At 18.7% G+C, this 22,054-nt stretch overlaps 1 protein-coding gene across 1 annotated transcript in view; it reads right to left on the bottom strand.

Annotated features, from left to right (window-relative positions):
* LOC122715533 overlaps positions 1-18,781 on the bottom strand; it is a 28,487-nt gene extending 9,706 nt beyond the window's left edge. The window contains exons 1-5 of the mRNA XM_043937802.1: positions 18,729-18,781; positions 4,758-5,010; positions 4,615-4,683; positions 519-605; positions 410-455 (exon numbers count right to left, since the gene is read on the bottom strand). Coding sequence (XP_043793737.1) covers positions 410-455; positions 519-605; positions 4,615-4,683; positions 4,758-5,010; positions 18,729-18,781 — 508 coding nt within the window. The remainder of the gene's footprint in view (positions 1-409; positions 456-518; positions 606-4,614; positions 4,684-4,757; positions 5,011-18,728) is intronic.
* Between the last annotated feature and the right edge of the window lie 3,273 nt (positions 18,782-22,054).

The raw sequence follows: 22,054 nt of genomic DNA, 5'->3' as shown, positions 1-22,054 counted from the left end.
CTATAAAAGTAAAGATTAAAAGATTGATCGTTAATGGAGAATTCTATAACCCTAGAAGTCTTAAAATTAAAAAATATTATTTTTTCTAAAAAACACTTGTTATTGTTATGACATTATCAATCAATTTATTGTTGATTCTCGAATAGAGATAATTCGATAAAATTATTTATTTTAAATTATGATAGAGTAACTCTCAAAATAGTTACCAAATTTTGAAAGTTTTATATCCAAAAAAGTAAAAAATGAATGTCAAAATTCTAATATTTTTTTCTCAATAATCTCTTTATTACAATAATGTGCTATAAATAATCATGATCTTAGAAATAATAACCTCTAATTTCCAAAAATTTTGTCTAAGAATTTCATTTTTCATCATTCTTTTTCATTAAATATTCTTTTAACAACGAACTTATCTGTATTAATATAATAATAGAAGTCATTATATTACCAAAAAACTGAAAAAGAAATTAAAATCTTAAATAAATAATCAAATTATATATTCAACTTATTCAACTCACCATTGTTGATAATTTATTATTAAGAATGTAACCACCAGCAGTAAATTTTAAAGGATGAAGAAGAACTTGTAATGAAAATTGTTGCACCTGAAATTATTGTTTATTTTTAATTTTTATTCTCTAAATGCTTTTATTTCCTAAATTGTTAACGCGAATAATTTGTATTTGATATGTTTTGCTATGAGAATATCTTTGAAAAAATTTGAAAATATTTATATAGCATTTTCTAATATTCTAAACAAAGAAAAAGAACATTCAAATAAGATCAGAAAATAAAATAAACATTTTAAATATGGTTAAAAAAAAGTATTTGAATATATAATTATTGTACAACAATATATATATAAATATGTATGTGAAGTTTGATATTCAAAAATATTCGAATATGAATATTCTCTTTATAGTAAAGATTAAAAATCAAGATATATATTGTTGTAACGCTGCAGTTAAAATATAATTTTTGTATAGTAATATTTTAACATATATCAATAATGATTAAAAAATCAATAAAAAAAGAAAAATACTATGATCAATCAGATCAAAACTTCCAAAACATGATAGTTATATTTGAATATATAAATATATTATTGTTGGCTGTTTAGAGATTAACTTTCTTATTATTATTATATTTGTATTTTGATCGATGATTTTCTGCAATCAGTATAAACAATATTATTATAAAATATTAATCGATGATACAAATCATAATACAAATTTATTAAATATAATTAATTTAAATATAATTACAAATTTATTAATATTAGGTGTGCAAATAAATTCCTTCCCCTTTTTTTTACGATCATATCTTGTGACTGAATTCGAATTATTTCCCGTTTCTGATGCCATCTGAAAGAGCGTTTTTTTTTATTTTTAAGAAAAGTCTTAATGAGCACTTTAAGAATTTAGTCTTGCAACAATTTCAAACAATATAACAAGAGGCGAAAAGCATTATTTGCGTTATGGTTTATGCGGCACTGAGAGAGAACACTGTATTTTATAAAACATGGAAAAAGTGGTACCAAAGATTTAAAGCTGGAAATTTTAATTTGGAAGATGATGATCATTCAGATGAAAAAATTTGATAAACCGAGAAAGTTTGATGACGGTGAGTCAGAGGAATTGCTCAATGAAAATCCGATCAAGACGTAAGAAAAATTAGCAGAAAGATTGGGAGTCATCAGACAAATAATATCTATCTAATTGAAACAATTGGATAAGATTCAAAAGTTAGAGCGATGAGTTTCACATGAATTAAACGAAATGAATAAGAAAAACAGACTCGAGATTTTTGCTGCCTTGCTTTCACGGCATAAAATGAAAAGTTTTCTGCACAAAATTGTTATTGGCGATGAAATAAGTCTTATATAACAATTTCAAACGACGGAAATCATGGGTTAATCCCGAGGAACCGTCGACTTCAATAGCAAAACCGAATTTGCATTGCAAAAAGTTTTATTGTCTATGTGCTAGAATTTCCGAGGAATTACCTATTATGAATTGCTTCCACCTGGAAGGACAATAGCTGCCGAATATTATCAAAATCAATATTAATTTATACGACCAGTTAGAGCAAAAATAGCCGTACTGGATAAGAAACAAAACACGTGATTTTGCAACACGATAATGTTCTGCCACACGTTGTAAAGAAACGCGGGACACAATTTATGCATTAGAATGGAAAGTCCTGTCCTACTCTCCAGACCTGGCTCCGTCAAAGTATTGTCTTTTTCATGCAACATCAATTGTTGGGGAAGCATTTCAACTCGAAAAAAGATATTCAAAAATGTAATGATAATTTCATAACTAGCAAGTAGCTGTCATTCTTCAGGAATGGAATTTATAATTTACTCATCAGATGGAAAAAGATTATAGACAATGAGGGTGAATACTTTAAGATGTAATCTTGTAATCTGATTTATAAAATCTTAAATTTCGAAAAAAAGGGGGAAAGAATTTATTTGCACACCTAATAAAATAATAAATATAATAAAACCGCATGCAAATTTATTGATTTAAATTTTTCCGATTCTAATGACCGATTCAAATATACTAATATATAATATGCACAATTAGATGATAGTTCATAAAATCCCTAGTCAGAATCTTTAGGCAATGTTTATAAAATATATAATCACAGGTCATAGTCACAATTATAATCTGAATCTTTCCATTAATATTAAAATTGTAACACATTTCTGAAAGAAACAAAAATAAACATACACATATCTTTTTATACATTTCCTTATTCCTCCCATTTTCATTACATTAATTTGTAACTTATGGTCGAGAGATTAATCACATATTTTGTACCGCAACATTTAATGAAAATATGATTACACCTATTTTAACGGTTGTGTTGCACAGATATAAAGAGTATCTATAAAAATAATACAGGGAAAATTGTTTCGATGAATCTTAAATATCAAAATAATGAAAAAGCTCTTATATGTCTGATAAGATTTAATTAATAAATTATAAATGTTTCATAATGTATTAGAAATTTTAATTTTAATTTTGTGTTAGATAGAATAAATACCGGTAAACTAAAAACGTATAAGAGATATATGCGATAGTATCGTAACACATTTTTGTTTATACAGTAAACGGAGTTATATAATCATCGTACTGAATGCTAAATACTCGTTGGAAGTAAATCTTAAATAACAAAATTATGTAAATTTGCATAATTAAAAATCATAATTTTTTTTTAATGATAAATATATTTCATAATGATATTATAATATTTATGATCATTATATATTACATTATACTAAAATTCAAAAATAGTCATTTCTATATAAAAAAGTTATATTATATATAGTTATATTATACATTTACTTTTTATTGAGAAATTTTGTATGTAAGTAATATTACGATATGTAAGTGACACTGCATCTAGTTGAGCATTTTCCTTCTTCAATTATTTCATTTTATATAATGCTTAACTTAAAATGCTTACAACTAAATTAAATCTTAGATATATATGTATTTATATATGAACTATTATATATGAACTCTTCATTATTTTGATTTGTCTAATCTTCAAAATATGCTATATAAACACATATTTATAAAACACATTTTTATAAACACATATATTTATTATATATATTATTATTTATTATTATTATTATATATTTATTAGCGAAATTACATAAATTATCATAAAATATCAATTTGCATCATGCAAATAATGTTTAAAAATTATTTGTCACGGCTTTGGAAAATAATTCCTTATTTTCAGATTTAAATCGATAAAAGTTTAAAAAAATAATTGCAGAATTAACTTATGATTTTCAAATTTTTTTTTTTATTATTTTTTTATATGATATTTTTTTTTTATTATAATACTTCATATAGTATTCATTACAAAGAAGAAAAATTTCAAAGAAACCATACGTCACAAATATATTTTTCCTTTGATTTATCATTCCCTTGATTCATTTTATTTAAAATATATTTGTATAGAAAATATCATCTTTTTTTTTATTTACAAAATAATCCTTTTTTTAAAATATTACGAAATGATTTTTTTTAATGAATGTTGATTTATACAGGTCGAAATTTTTTTTTTTTTAGGATATAAAATTTTTTTATATGCTACTATTGATGTAGAAAGTTTTTGCTCGTAAAAGATATTGCAATATATAAAAAAATTGTTATATGCAAAATTTATGACAAATCTATTTTTAATTGTTAAGTAATTTCGAGATTATATTATAATATAATATATCAAATAATAGATCTCGTAATTGATCTTATAAATCATCTCCATAAAACCAATATAAAGCCAATGATAAATAATTTATTATATATAAAACCTTGCATAAACAGAATTCAATAATATAGTATCAAAGCTATTTTATAAATGATTCAAAAATTAAAGCTATTTTGCTATTCACTCATTATGTGTGAAAAAAACACTCAAAATGATTATTTTTATATGTATATATCAAAATTATGAAATTAATAAAAAGAAAGGAATATAAGTTACTTTGGCAGAAATAATAGTAAATTCATAGTAAATTCATAATAAATTCAATTTTAATCTATATATAACTATATAGATAACTATATAACTATAAATGGATCTTACCTCATCTCTAATAGAATTATCTAAATAGCAAATTTCCAATTGTCGAAGTAAATGTGTTGTTATTTGTATCTATAAAATTTTAGTATTATATACATATTTTTATATCAATTTTTCTTTTATAATATAAATAAATATAATCTTACCTCACGATACAAATTAGTACAATGATTATTTATAAAAATAATTTTTATTAAATTCAGAGAAATCCATATTAAAAATCCTATAATTCCTATATTTGATAATGGTTCTGATATGTTGAATGATTTTAAATAAAAATATAAATTATAAAGTGTACAAAGTATTAATAAAAATTGCACTATTAAGTCTAATAGAATTTGATAAGTATATGCTTGATTAAGTTCATGTGAAAGTTTAAGGATCTCAAAATGAATGTGCCTTTAATAGATAAAAAAAAAGAAATAGGTTAGAGATAGGAAATAAAATAATATTAATATTATTACTTTTTCAACCTAATAAATTATTATATTAATAAGGGAAAAGAATAGCTTCAGATATTTTAAATAACATAAAAAAATAAATCTATAAATTTTAATGAAACTTTTCTTTCAGAAAACAAATATATAAAAAAAATATATATATAAAAAACTTTCTGATTTATTATATATTATTGTGATTATCTATAATCAGAAAATGATATATACATACAATTAAAAAATATAGTCTCGGACATAATTTTCAATGGTTTTTTCGCATGTAAAAATATCACAATATAATATCACAAATTTAATTTATCAATATTTGTACATTGTTCATATGTCCAATTTTTATATTTATTATATTACATTTTTCATAAAGTAAATTTTTTCATAAAGAATATATTATGTCTCATGATGCTCATTTTAATTAAAAATATTAGTATTATTTTTCTGCAATATCTTTTATTTGTAGTGGCAATCTTTTTATAAAAAATTCATCATCAACTGAAGAAATTAAAATTTCATTTTTTTGTATTAAAGTATTAAATATTTATTAGAAGTATTACGCAAAGATAAGATAATTTATTACATTATTCATTAAGATTAATAATTCAATAAGAGATTACATAGAAATATTATATTAAGTAATATTATATTAAGTATATACTATTATATATACTATTATATTAAATATTCTAATAAAGTAATCCGTTTTTATATTAGTCATTGAATCAAATAAAAGATTGATATCGCTAAATATATCATGATTCAAAGAATAAATTCCGGAATACTAAAAATTCATCAACAAATATCATTTTATATTATATCATATTTAATTGAAAAATTGAATCTTCAAAGATATTTAATTTTATTTTTTAAAATTATTTTATGATTCTTAAAAATATCTAGAAGATAAGAATGTATCGATTGATCTTATTTAACACTCTTGCCAATAATTTATATAATATGAAAGAAAATTAGATAAATTTTAAAGTATTTTGTTGACAAAAAAATATGTTGACATTTAAAATATATTGTTCAAATCAATAAAACATTTAATAATGAACATAAATGAAATTTTATATCAGTAATGACATTTTCAATGAAAAGAAAATTGATTATAATATCTAATTTGCTTGATAGTAGTACATTATTACTAAGATGTATATTATTTATAGATAATCAAGATATTAAAAATGTCCGAGAGCTATCTACTATCTGAGGCTATCTTTACTAATTAATATTACAAAATTACGAAATTCTAGATATTGCTATAAAATATACAATATCAAACATACCTTGTAACTTGAAGAACATATTGAATTAAATATTTTCTATTATAATAATCCATTAGAATTATAAATTTACGTGTAATACGTGATTGTATTTCATATCTTATATTAATATTATTTGTATTACATAACTGATGTACTTCTTTCATAAGTTTGTTTATCTTATACAACTTATCCTGTAAAATACTTAACAATAATTCAATAATATTGGCAATAATATTATAACAATATTAACAATAATATCTCAAATGATTTCGGAGCATGCGTTGTCAATAATTATAAAATCATCATATTCATAGAATTATAAATCATTCATATTTTTAGAAAAATACATACAAATTTCAAAAAAAAAGAAACAAAAATAAAAATATCTTATGTATTTCTATAATTAAAGAAAATAAAGAAACAAAAAATTTTTTTTTATAAATCTGAAAATAAAGAATAATCTTTCAAAAATATATTTTAAAATAAAGAATATAAATTCAACGTGTAATTTTAATATCCTCGTAATTAATATTTAGATAATTTTTTTTTTATTTGTAGTAATTAGTATTGAATAATTAGAATATGATCTAAATTAGTGATTTGGTCACAGAACAAAATAAAAAATCATATAAAAATTTCTAATATTTAATTTTTCCATTGCAATTTATTTTTTCATAAGAATTAAACCATATTTCAAATTAAATCAATTCAATAATTGTAATATGAATATTTAATGTTAATTATAGCATTGACAGAAGATGAAAGTACTATTTTTTTGTATGATAATTTTTATTAGTAAATCTTCATCATCATTTAAGAAATTTGAAATTAATTCAAAGTCACTGTCATGGTTACATTAAATCCTTATCTTGATATTATTGAAAATCTAATTTTATTTTGAGAAAATAAATTAATAAATTATGATAAATAAATTAATTTTATTTTGAGAAAATAAATTAATTAATTATAATTAATTAATTATAATTATGAAATCACAAGAAAAAACTAATCATGCTATAGAAATTAAAAAAAAAATAGAAATAGAATTTACTCGAATAGAAATAATAAAAAAAGCTGTTATTAAATAATTATTGTTTATTACCGCTTGATTACAAATAATTAAAAATAAAAAAAATTAATTGAATAACTAAATAAATAATAAAAAATATTAAAATTATATAATTGATTTTATTGTAGTTATTCTATTTATGTAAAATTCAATTTTAAAACAACATTCTTTTTCTTCTTCAGATTTACTTTTTCTTGTTTTTTTCTTATATTTCTTAAACATTATTGAAATATATATATATATATATATATATATATATTACTCTATATTATATTTATATATGTAGAGTTTATATATTTTTAAAGAAATTTGATCTTAAATTCAGAAATATGATATTTATCTATTTATTTAATTTTAAGTTCAGTTTTTTAGTTATTTCTTTCTTTTTATAATATATATATATATTTTTACCTTACGAATACGGTAAACGTAAAAATTCCTAAAGTCGTAGTTATTATTGGTATATACATAAGCAAAATTAAATTGAATTCTCGTAATTTATAAGTATAAATATACCAATACCAATTTAGTGAGATAATGCTCATTATTATTATGCTGAAAATAATTAATGTTTGTATAAGTTGGAGGAAAATTTTTCGATAATTTGTTTCAATTCCAAATGATTGTAAAATATTATCTATTTGTTCACATCTTGCAATAATTTTTCTTGAACGCTGTAATAGAAAAAAAAGAAAAATATATAGATGAAAGAAATATAAATATATTAGAAAAATGAAATAAGTTATTAATATATTCAAAAGTTATTTTTTGATTCTAGGAATCAAAACAAACAAAAAGTTAATATAAAAATATTAATTGAAACTTTTTCAATAAATTGAAAACAAATTTGATAAAACATAATAAATAAAGTTCATCCCAAATTTTAATATATCAACTTTTTTTTTATTTTAGCCTTTAAAATTGATCATTCAAAAAAAAAATCAATATATTAATATTATATATGAGAAAAAAAACTTTTAAAATATTATTTATTTATTTTATTTTTATTTTATTAAAATAAAATCATAAAATCATTAAGCTTAGTAAATTTTTAATTTTCTTGGAAGGTTGCCACTTTTTGGAATTTGCTATTGCAAATCACATAAGCAATATTTAGTACATTATATTATTTTTTCTACATTATATTAGCATATTTTCTTAAAATTCAGCGTAATAATTTATGATTTCATTTTTTGCAAATTCTTAATGATGCGCGGATATCGCACATGTTATTTCAAAATAATGACTCATCTGATAAAAATAAAAACAATCGCTCTCTTTTATCAAGACTTTCATAATTAATCATCAATTTTTTCTGCCATTTTCTCAAATCGAAATTTTGACAAATTTATTTATCCGCGCTACTCTCAATAACATATCCGTTTCCTTTTGTGATTTTTTTGTGAAAATTGTATAATGGATGAGAAATTAATCACCATCTGACAGCCAACAGCATCATGCATATTTCAAGAAATATTAGAAGCTAATTTTCATACTCAGTGTTCATTCTAATATTTGCATCAAGTCATAAGTTATTAATTTGAAGTACGACTTAACGATTAATATATTTATTTGTTATATATATATTTTAATTTTTATTTTATATAGTGTTGCCATTATGATAATTATTATTTCTTAGATTAAAATTTTATCCAGTTCAAGTCTGCTATTTTTTTCATTTCCAGAACCAAGAAAAACAAGTATAATTTGACTATCAGACAAAATCTAAATTATATTTCATTATTAAAAAATTTTAATATTATTTTAAATCTGGACCGCGTCCAGGCATTTTATTTTAACATTTCACCAGTATTGCAATCTGCTTTTTCGATAGTTAAATGACAAGTTGAAATTATCACGTTCCGAATATATCGATGTTATTATAAATTTATTACATTCATATCACTAATTACTAAAGATCGTTTTTTTAATTGGAAATCATGCAGTTAATACCATAATATCAGCATGTTATTTACACTTTATTATATTTAAATAAATGTGTCAAAGTTAATTCTTTCTTATATTATTTCATTTAACAGTATAGTATATAAAATAGTATATAGAACTGATTTTTTTACTAGAAAACAACATATTATAGTGCATGAGAATAGAAGTTGCTTCATTAGAATGTATGATATTAAAATTTTAAAAAGTATTATTCTTTAACAATCTTATATTTTTTATTTTAAACTTAATAAGATATGAACATTCGATAATAATGGAGAATTTTTTGAAAAAACTTTTTTGAATTATAATATAAATCATAAGGCATTTAATGATAGCGAAGAATTTTTTTCTTATAGTTTTCCACATCATTCATTGGAACTAGATTTGACTATTATCAAATGTATAATGAAATGATATATAATTAAAATGTTTAAATATTGAAATTAATAATTGAAGTTAATAATGTTTGTAAATAAAGAATTATAGTTACAAGATTTTTCTTCTAAAAATTTATTTTTCAATATTTTTAAATATTCTTTTCTGGAAAATTTAGATACTGATTTCTAAAAGTTGTCGAAAATTGAAACATTAACCTCATCGAATATTTATGAATAAAATATGATAGCAATATCAGTATCATATTTGATATTTATTATTGTAACATTTATTATTGTTGATATTTGTATTGTATTTTATATTATAATATCATTATATTATATATATGGAACTGATCATAATTTCAATCGATTATTAAAACACAAAATAGATGGTATAGAGATGGTGTTGCTTGAGAACATGTCATTTTTGAGAAAAGAATTTAAAAAACTCTTGGAATTATATATTTTTTAGAAACATTTCGATATATCTAGAATATAAACATCTTAGAATTTGAAATAGTATTTTTTAATTATGCCAATCTCAATGAACATTTCAATCATCATCTTACTTGAGAAAAATTATTAAACATTCGCGAATTAGTTTCTTGGAAAATGGATTTTGTGAATGGCAACGTTCAACCTAACCTCTAATCTAATCTTCTACGAATTTTCCTTAGATTAAGATTAAGGAAAGGGATTGATCCACATTCCATTAGTCATTTATGTGTACTATCAAAAACTCACGATTTTGCGAAATGAATATGAAAGGAATTTAAACGACACGAACATTTGGTAAAATTTGAAAAAAATTGAAATATTTTTTAATTTTAAAACATTTTGATTTTGTGAATTATTTTAAGAAAATATTAGAATTATTGAACTATTAGAATGTATTTTGAACTCTTAAATTTTATAAAATTAATAGATCTTTAGAATTCATTCAATGATAAATATAAACTTTCATTACGATATGAATTTTGCTCTTGACCATTTAAAATAGAAGTTATTAATAATTTTATAATAAATTTTATTACTATATGCTATAGCTCACGAACGGATAATATTATTTAAGATTATTTTACATTTTATTTTCATATTCTGCAGAATCCAAGAATTGAATTTGAAATATTTTATATAATATAATCTATAAGAAAGTAAATTCTTGATTTAATTTATATATTATTATTATACATTTAATAGTTAAATAAATAGATCATATGTTTGTGTGTAAAAAAATTCTATATAATAGCAATCTTTTTTTACAAATATTTTGAAAACTAAAATCTAACGATTTATAATTAGAAAAAAATTGTTCAAAATTTTAATTTCTACAACATATCATAAAATTATCAAAATTATCAAAATTGACAAGAAAGTTTTTTTCCTAGAAAATTACCAAAAAATCGAACATCAATTTTTTCTAAAATGTTATTATTACAAAAAAAAATTTTTTCCTTAAAAAGAAAAAATTTAAAAACAAATCTCAAAAAAAAACTCTTTTGAGTCAATTGAATTTTTATAATTGAAGAAAAATAGTAATAAATAAGTTAAATATCTGCAAGTTTCGCGAAAAATTGAACATTTAATTTTACGCTAGTAAATAAATAAAATAAATAAAATAATTATAAAACAAAAATATTTTATATTAAAAATTAATTAATATAATGATTAATTAATTTATTAAGTTACATTATTTATAATTTTTTATAAAAATAGTATATTTAATTATGTTATTTTAATAATATAAATACTATATATATAAATAATATAAATTATATTAATTATTAATAATTAATAAATATTATAAATATTATTAATTATATTAATAATAATTAATAATATAATATAAATTATATTATAAATAATATACTATAATATACTATAATAACTATAAAACATAATATCTTTTAAAAACTTTTCAGTAATAATGTTATATATTATATTTCTGAAATGTGATAACTTATATTAATTAAAATGTTTGAAATATATTCATTTTGACAAATAAATAATTATTGCAAATTATACGAAAGAGAAATGCATATAAATCAAATAAAAAATCAATGTTATATTTAATTTCCATTTTATCTTATTCGATATATTTGAAACTTATTCTGAAGTTTTATTTCTAAGAAGTATTAGAAATAGCAATGTATAATATATTAGAATCAATAACAATCAAGATATTAAAATATATATATATCAAAGCAAAACTTTTTTATTATATTTTTATTATATTTTTTATTATATTATATAGAAATATTATTTATTATATAATATTTCTATTTTTTTTATTTAATTGATAATTATGTATATTATTATAATTTTAGAAATACTTACTTCTGTATTCAGCATTCCAAGAACTATAAAAATCATAACGCATATAATATTAATAAATATTGTTAGTTTATAAATGATTTCTTGGTATGCAAGCCAATTTTTGTAATCTTTATTTATTATTGCATTTAGAAATATACTATATAGAATGATGCATATACCAATGTATATTATACTCCAGCCATATTGTAATCGTCCTTTCAATTCAAATACACGTAACCCAAATATTTCATTAATGATAATGATAGGTAATAGCGAAGCATATTGGGTTTCTGGTATCCATGCTAAAATTTTTGTTTTAAATGCCTCAATTGCGTCTAAAAGTACAGTATACAGAGAATTTTGATAATCAAATCTATAATAATAATATTCAGAGATTTTTACAAAATTAATTATATTATATTATAATTATATTATAAAAATTATTATATTATATTATATAAATTAATTATATTATAATTAATAATTATATTATATAAATTATAACACAATATCTTTATAAATTAAAATGGAAATTAGAAAAAATAGATCAATGTAATTTAAAAGTATCGGCGAGATGACATCTTTAACTAATATAATATTATTATATATTAATTAATATACTCTAAAAATAATATTTTTTTATCATTATTTTTAAAAAAATTATTTTCTTATATAAAAAAAAATATCACATGTACATATTGATATTTACTTACCTTTCATATTTTTTTATGTAAATAATTATATATATTTATTTGTTAAAAGAATTTATAAAAATATTTATTTTTAATAAAAATTCTAATAAAAATTTTTATTTTTTTTATTGATTATCACTCTTTCTTTTTATGTTTCTTCAAAATTGTCACATATTATTGCAAATTATAAAATGAATAACTTTACCTATTTATATGTTGTCATAACATTCTTCACATCTCATTTATGGCTAATGCAATTAAAGATAATCATCATATCATCTAGAATTCTATTTAAAATTGTACATTGTCAATGCAAATTTCTTGAGATTGATCGAAAATTGCAGATGTCATTTTATTTATTTATTAATGAAAATAAAATTAAAATAGACAATACAATTTTTTTTAAAGAAAATATTCTTAATTTCAATTTAATTTTTTTTCAAAATTAATCAGCAATTTGTATTTATATATTATTAATTAGAGAGTTTTAAATCTTCTTCTTTCTTATAATTTTTTTGTTTTTTTTCCAATTTATAAAAATTCGTGTTTTTTGTATGTTTTTATTTGTATTTCATGTTTGAATAGTATTTTAGATATAAATTATGATTTATAACATATTTCGTTTTTAACTTTATTGTAAAAATTTTATTGGATTTTTACAGTCATTTTTATGACTTATATTAAACATTACAATACATAATGTTTTTATTTTACTTTAATATCTTTAGTACTACATTTTTTTATTTATAGATTTTATAAATTTTTTCTTAATAAAAATTTTTGTTATTTCTTATAAATTGTTTTCCTTAAAACAATTTAATAAAAACTTTAGAATTTTATTTTACAAAAAAATGGTGATTATTGATAGTCAATATATTTTTTTTATATTTTACATTTAGTTCATATCTATTTTTTTTTCTTTTTTTGTTTTCTCATATGTTTTAGAAAAGTTTGAAATTAAAAGTTTATTTTTAAGGATTTCATATAGCTATTATTGATATTATTACTATTTTATAATATCAATAGATTTTTTCTTGATATACTTGGTTTATATGATCCGATCATACATGATTTGATTAAGTTATATTTTTCATTATGCTTTATCATGTATGCAATTGTTTATTTATTTCATTGTTTTGATATTTATTTCTTGCATTTTATTAAGAAATTATTATTTATTTATAGTGTGATTGTATTTATCTTACATAATACACCGTTGAGTTATTAAAATAAGCCATACAATAATTTTAATCTTAATAATAACTGATTATTAACATTGATTATTAAGTTATTTCAATTTTCTTGCATGAAAGAAAGTCTTTTTAATTTCAAATATGCGAAATGCGAAATAATTTCGCTCAAATTCAGTTGTTTGTCTCATGATTAAAGATTCTGTTGAATGATCATATGATCGTATTTAAAAATTAACAATTGTTGTTTTATTTGCGGATGATTGTTAAATTATTGTTAAATTATTAATAATAATTGTTAACTGTAAATTGTTAAAATTATTTGTCCAATCATTGAAAATCATATCGAACTGGTAAAAAAGATCTTTTATAAGCATTCAAATAAATTAAATTTAAATAAACATAAAAATAATAATTGTTAAATTACAATATAAGATAAGCTAAATTATATAGTTCTAGTAATATAGAATAAATAAAAAATAGAATTTGTATATATTTAATACATCTCAAATATAATATTTGTCTTTTGAAGAAATTGTTATAATTCCAAAATCCTTTATAATTATCTTATTGTATTAAATTATTTCTTTTGCGATTCTATTCTTCTTCTATTTCGAATCCAAAATTTTATGTTTAACTTCTCAGTTATATTTATATATATATATATATATACTTCTTACTTATAGTTATATTTTTCAGACTTTTAGAATTGTGATAAGTATGTAATAAAAAGCATGTGATACATGTTTCAAAATCGTTTACACCCCTGCGTATATGTTGAAAGCAAAGAAATAATGTTTTCGAATCCATATTATATAAAATTTTTTATTTATTATAATTAGTTTCTCAATGTGACTAACAATTTTTGAAGATAAACATGTTTCGCGATTATTTTAATCAGAAATTGATTTATAAATTTTTATTTGTTTTCGCAATTTTCTCTTTTAAATAAATTCTTATATATCTAATACTCATAATAATATTATAAGAGTAAAGATTAGAAAGTTGATTGTAAGTCATGGAATTTTATAATACTATAAAGTCTCAAAAACTAAAAAATATGTTTTTTCTAACAAACACGATTTATGATTGAATAAACAACTTAAATCGTGATAGAGTAATCTTCGAAATTTTCCAAAATTTTAAAAGTTCTATAATCTTCAAAAAAGATAAAAAATGAATGTCATAAACATTGCGAGTCAAAATCTCAATACTTTTTTTCTCAACAATCTCTTTATTATAATAAAATATAATAATCACAAATCATGATTTTAGAAAAAATAAACTTTTAATCTTGAAAAATTTTGTCTAAAAGTTTTATTAAATTTGTTCACGGACTTATGTGTATTAATATAAATGATGATATAAGTCATTATATTACAAAAAAACTTAAAAAAAAATTAAAATTTTAAATGAATCAAATTATACATTCATTTAACTTACCATTGTCTATAATTTTTTTTTATTAAGAATGTAGCCGCCGGCACTAAATTTTAAAGGATGAAGAAGAATTGTAATGAAAATTGCATTGAATTATTATTACTAAATTATTATTAAATTCTTGTTCTTAAATATTTTTATATTATTAAGTTATAAATGAAAATTATTTTTATTCAATATATTTCTCTATTATGAAAAAATCTTTAAAAAAATTCTGAAAATATTCACATAGCATTTTCTTAACATTTTAAACAAAGAAAAAAATATTTAAATATTTAAAGAGAGAGATCAAAAAATAAAAAAAAAAATAAATATTCTAAATAAGATTAGAAATATTCTAAATTAGATTACAAATATTCTAAATAAGATTAGAAAAAAAATTTATTTGAATATACAATTATTGTAATAATATGTCTATAAATTATGAAGTTTGATATTCAAAAATATTTGAATATGAATATTCCTTTTAAGAGTTAAAAATCAAAATATATATTATATAATACAGTTAAAATATAATTTTTTAAGTAGTAATATTTTAATACATACATTCAATAATAATAAAAAAAGAAAAAAAGACACACATTTATCTTAAGGTATATATACTACCGTTAGACATTGAATAGATGATACAGGATGATATTGCGAAGACAATTCTGTTTTTGAAAGAAGAATTTGGACGAGCCTTTGCTTTATATATTTATTAGAAACAATTCGATCTGATTGAAGTGCCAAACTTATAATTATAAAAAGTTAAAATTCTTTTTATTACATTATATAGTATTTATTACGAACAATAAAAATTTCGAAAACACTATCGTAAATTTTTTTCTTGGAAAAAATAATCTTATGCTTAATTAAATTAACTTTATTTAAAATGCTTAGAGATTATCATCTTTTTTTTAAAAAATATTTATTTATAGAATAATTCTTTTTTTACAAGTTGCATATTATGGAATTATTCATCTATTGAATGTTTATTTACAGAGTAATATTTTTTTTAGAATATTAAAATTTTCTTCAATGCTGCTATTAATACAGAAAGCTTTTGCTCATAAGATATATTACAAAAAGATTGTAATGCAAAATTTATAACAGATTTATCTTCAGTTAGGCAGTTTTGAAACTATATTATATTAGAAAATAGACCAATTAAAGCATTAAAATAAACAAAATAAAAAAAACAAGATATCATTTATGAATCATACTTATAAAAAATACTTTTTAAAAAATTTAAGCAATATTAATCATTGGATTAAAATCCATGAAGAAAATCTATGATTATACAAAATTCAACGTGAAGTATGTATTTCACTTTAATGATTATATTGTTTGTTGATTTTGACATTAAATAAATTGCAAAGTTCCTAATTCTAAAGAGAATTTATTATATTTCAAATTATTAATATTATATTCAAATTATTTGTCCAATCATTGAAAATCATATCGAACTGGTAAAAAAGATCTTTTATAAGCATTCAAATAAATTAAATTTAAATAAATACAAAAAATTTAATATCTTTTTTTAAATAATGATTTAGAATTTCTTTGAAATTTTTGTTTTTCATGATAAATACTATACAATATAAAAAAAAGAGTTTTATTTTGAAAATCAAAGTTAATTTTGCAATTATTGGCAAATTTAGTTTAACAAATTTCCATGTAGAACAAAAATTGATTCTATAAATCATCTCCAAAATCAATATCAAATCAATAACAAATAATTTGTCATATCTTGCATAAACAGTATTTAAAGTATTTTATAAATTATTCAAAAATTAAAACACTTATTATGTGTAAAGAAAACAGTCAAAATGATTATTTTTATATATATCAGGATTATAAAAATTAATAAGAAGAGAGAAATCTTTGGCAGAAGTAAATTCAATGCACCTCATCTGTAATAGAATTATCTAAATAGCAAATTTCCAATTGTCGAAGTAAATGTGTTATTATTTGTCTATAAAATTATATATTTTTATATCAATTTTTCTCTTAAAATATAAATAAATATAGTCTTAATTCACGATACAAATTAATGTAATGATTATTTATAAAAATAATTTTTGTTAAATTCAGAGAAATCCATATTAAAAATCCTATAATTCTTTTATTTGATAATCTGTTTTGAATTCTATATTGAATAATTTTAAATAAAAATATAAAATATAAAGTGTACAAAGTATTAATAAAAATTGCACTATTAAGTCTAATAGAATTTGATAAGTATATTTTTGATTAAGTTCATGTGAAAATTTAAGGATCTCAAAATGAATGTGCCTTTAATAGATAAAAAAAAAGAAATAGGTTAGAAATAGGAAATAAAATAATATTAATATTATTATTTTTTCAATCTAATAAATTATTATATTAATAAGGGAAAAGAATAGCTTCAGATATTTTAAATAACATAAAAAAATAAATCTATAAATTTTAATGAAACTTTTCTTTCAGAAAACAAATATATAAAAAAACTTTCTAATTTATTGTGATTATATAAATCAGAAAATGATACATACAATCAAAAAATGTAACCTTAAATATAATTTTTAACACTATTCAAATATACTTAAAAATCAGAATAATGTAATATAAATATAAAAATCAGTATTTGTACATTATTCATTTTTACATCTATTATATTATATTTTTCGAAAATATTTTAAATAAAAAATACATTGTCTTATAATATTCGTTTTTATTAAAAAGGTCTTGTAATTTTTTTCACAATATTTTTTTGTAATAATTTTTTTTATGAATTCTCTACATTAATCTGTTTCTATATTAATCATTGAAACCAATAAGAAACCAAATATTGCTAAATATAATCATGATTTAAATCAAAAAATTCAAATTCCGGAATACTAAAATTTTTATGTTATGTTTTATATTATATCTAATTCATTTAATAAATTTATTAATTTTAAAAGATATTTAATTTTTATTTTTTAAAATTATTTTGTGATTCTTAAAAATTCTATATCTGAAAATATTAATTTCATCTTTTACCAATTTTGTGCCAATATAATATGAATGAAAATTTGTCAAATGATGTTTATAAGTCTTAAAATATATTGAATTATTATTTAAATTAATAGAACATTTAATAATAAACATTGATATCAGTATTATCACTGATAATAATAAAAATTAATATCAGTATATTAGTAATATTACTATTATCTAATATCTATAATTTATCTTCATTCAATTTGCTTAATACATATGTTATTATTAGATATAATTCTTTATAGTCACAGATAATGGAGATATTAAAAATATTCAGAGTTACCTATTGTCTGAGGTATCTTTACTAAATAATATTACAAAATTACAAAATTTTATATATTGCTGTAAAATTATCAAACATACCTTGCAACTTGAAGAACATGTTGAACAAAATATTTTCTGCTATAGTAATCCATTAAAATTATAAATTTACGTGCAATACGTGATCTTATATTTTATTATACGTATATTATATTTTACATTAATATTTGTATTATATAGCTGATATACTTCTTTCATAAGTTTATTTATCTTACACAACTTGTAAAACATTTAACAATAATTCAAGTATATAAAATCATTCATATTTTCACAGTTTTTAGAAAAATGAAACAAAAATAAAAATATCTTATTTTTATAATTAAAGAAAATTTTATAATCACAAAAATTTTTTTTTATAAATCTGAAAATAAAGAATGATCTCTCAAAAATGCATTTTAGACTGTAGAAATATAAAATCAACATTTAATTTTAATATCTTTTTTCTATTTACTATTTAGATAATTTTCCTTTATTTTTAATTTTATACTAATTAGAATTAAGTAATAATTGGAGCATGATTTAAATTATTTATTTACTTTCAAAAAAAAATTATATTATAAAAATTTTAATATTTAATTTTTTGAGACATTATAATTTATATTTTTACAAAACATAGATCATATTTCAAATTAAATCAATTCAATAATTATTACATATATATTTGATGTCGATTAGAACAGAAGATAAGAATATTATTTCTTTGTAAAATAATATTTTCATCGATATCATCATAATTTAAAAAGTTGAGAATTAATTCATTGCTATGGCTATTAAATTCTTATCTTGATATCATTGAAAATCTAACCTTATTCTGACAAGATAATTTAGAAAATTAGAAGAAACCATAAATTAATCATGCTGTAAAAGTTAAAAAAATTTACTTGAACCGAAATAACAGAAAAAATTATAATTTAATTACTATTTGTGATCGCTTAATCACATTGATTGAAAATAAAAAAAAAATAAAATAAAATAAATAAAAATTAAATAAATAATAAAAAATAATAGAATTACATATTAATTTTATCGTATTTATCTGAAATACAATTTCAAAAAAATTGATATTAGTAATATTATTTAATAGAATATTTTGTTTTTTTCAAATTATAAAATGAATAGTTTTATTATATAGTTCTATTTGTATGTTGTCATAATCTTCTTTACAATTCATTTGTAGCTAATGCAATTAAAGATAATCATCATCTAAAACCCTATTTAAAATTGTATATTATCAACATAATGTTCATAAAACTGAAAATTGCAGATATCATTTTACTTATTTATCAATGAAGATACAAATTAAAATGGAGAATATGATATTTTTTAAAGAAAATGTTAATTTCAATTTAATTTTTTTTTAAGAGTATTACATATAGATTTTAATTAATAATTGTATATTATTAGCAATTAATGAAAATTAGAGAGTTTCAAATCTTTTTTTTTAAATTTTTTTTTCAATCTATAAAGATCCGTATTTTCTGTGTTTTCTATGTTTCGATATTTCAAATGTTTAAATATAATATATATTTTAAATATAAATTGATTTGTAATATATTTGCATATTTTTTTAATTTTCTTAATTGTAAAGATTTTATTAGATAAAATTATTTTTCTTATATCATTGAAATATTGGCAATTATTCGTAATGTTTTATTTTAGAATCTTTATAATACTATCTTTATTTATAATAATAATAATACTATCTTTTATTTATAATAATTTTTTCTTAATAAGAACTTTTGTTATTTTTTATAAAAATTTTTTTTCTTATAAAAACTTTAGAATTTCATTTTATAAAAAAAATTGTGATTATTGGTACTCAATATTTTATTTCATGTGTTCTTTTTTTATTTTTTTTGTTTTCTTATGTATTTTTAATCAAAGTTTGGAATCTAAATTTATTTTAGGATTATTTCATATAGTTATTATATGATACTGTATTATTATGCTATTTTATAGTGTAATCGGTAGATACTTTTTTTTTGCATAGTTTATATGATTTGATTAAATTATATTTTTCATTATGCTTTATCAAATTATTTATTTACTTCATTGATTGTGTTTTGATTTGTTTTTTGTATTGTAGAAGTTATTATTTATTATTTTTATATATCATGTATTTATAGTAATTGGATTGATCTTACAGTATCATTGTAGAATTTATTATTACTCTATGAAACATCTATTATAATTTTATTAATTTTGGTTTATTTTTTCAATATAAAACTAATGCCCTTTTCAATATAAAACTAATGCATTGAAAATAATTTTAGATATTTTTGTAATCTTTATATAAATAATCTTTATATTTATTGAATAAAAATTATAATAAATATATATTACATAAGTACTATGAAATTATAGAAATTTTTAAATATATGTCATAACTATGATAATTTATTAAATTTTTTAATCAAAGAAAAGAATTATTATTCATCAGATAGATATTTTTTGTTCTGAATTTTCATAATGAATTTTTTTACTTTTTTTTAACTTGATTGTTTTATGTCTTGGATTGAGTTTACTTACTTCAGTATTTGTAGATACTGTTAAATTTAGAGTAGCTATAATAATTATGTCTTGATTGTCTTGATGTTTTATGTTTTGGATTGAGTTTACTTACTTCAGTATTTGTAGAACTGTTAAATTTAGAGTAGCTATAATAATTATTGCTGTCATAAATATATAGATGTATATAGATACAAATAATGGTTTTTTTCATTATATAACTAAGGCCTGTTTTCTACGAAAAATAGAAAAATAATTGGCTTTTTCAATTTTTAAATCATTATTTTAATGAATATCATCATTTTAATGAATAATTAATAATTTTATTAAATAAAAGATTAATAATATGAAATGTAATTATTTATATAATGTTGAATTAATTGCTTTTTTTATTTTTTGGTATTTATATTTAATTTTTATTGAGCTCTATTTTTTATTTTTGTTAAATATTTTTTAATATTTTACATTAATTTAATCTTTCAATTTAATTTTTTAATAAGAAATATATTCCAGATAAAAATGAAAGTATTTTGTAATTTTTCTTTTTTCTAAATTGATAAGTTTGTGTTATTATTGCATAGATATGATATATTTATTAGCATTAGTTCATAAGTTTATAAGTTCATAGTATAATATTACTTTTACATTTGTAGCAAATGTTATTAACAAATTTTTTATTTTTACAGAAGTTAATTTTGAAATTGTGATTTCTATTAAAGAAAGATGTTTCTCTTTGAATTATTTGTGTTCTTAAGTTGCTTAAGCATAGATCATTGCTTTTATTCATAAAGTTGCCTATAAATATTATTTAGAACAAAATTGATGTAGAAGATTTGAATTTTGTGTAATTGTTTTATTTT

Source organism: Apis laboriosa, unplaced genomic scaffold (assembly GCF_014066325.1).
Source record: "Apis laboriosa isolate Shangri-la unplaced genomic scaffold, ASM1406632v1 scaffold38_cov145, whole genome shotgun sequence".
In the NCBI taxonomy this organism is placed as follows: domain Eukaryota; kingdom Metazoa; phylum Arthropoda; class Insecta; order Hymenoptera; family Apidae; genus Apis; species Apis laboriosa.
The sequence above is the reverse complement of the archived record's forward strand: the minus strand, read 5'-3'. Positions and strand labels throughout refer to the sequence as shown.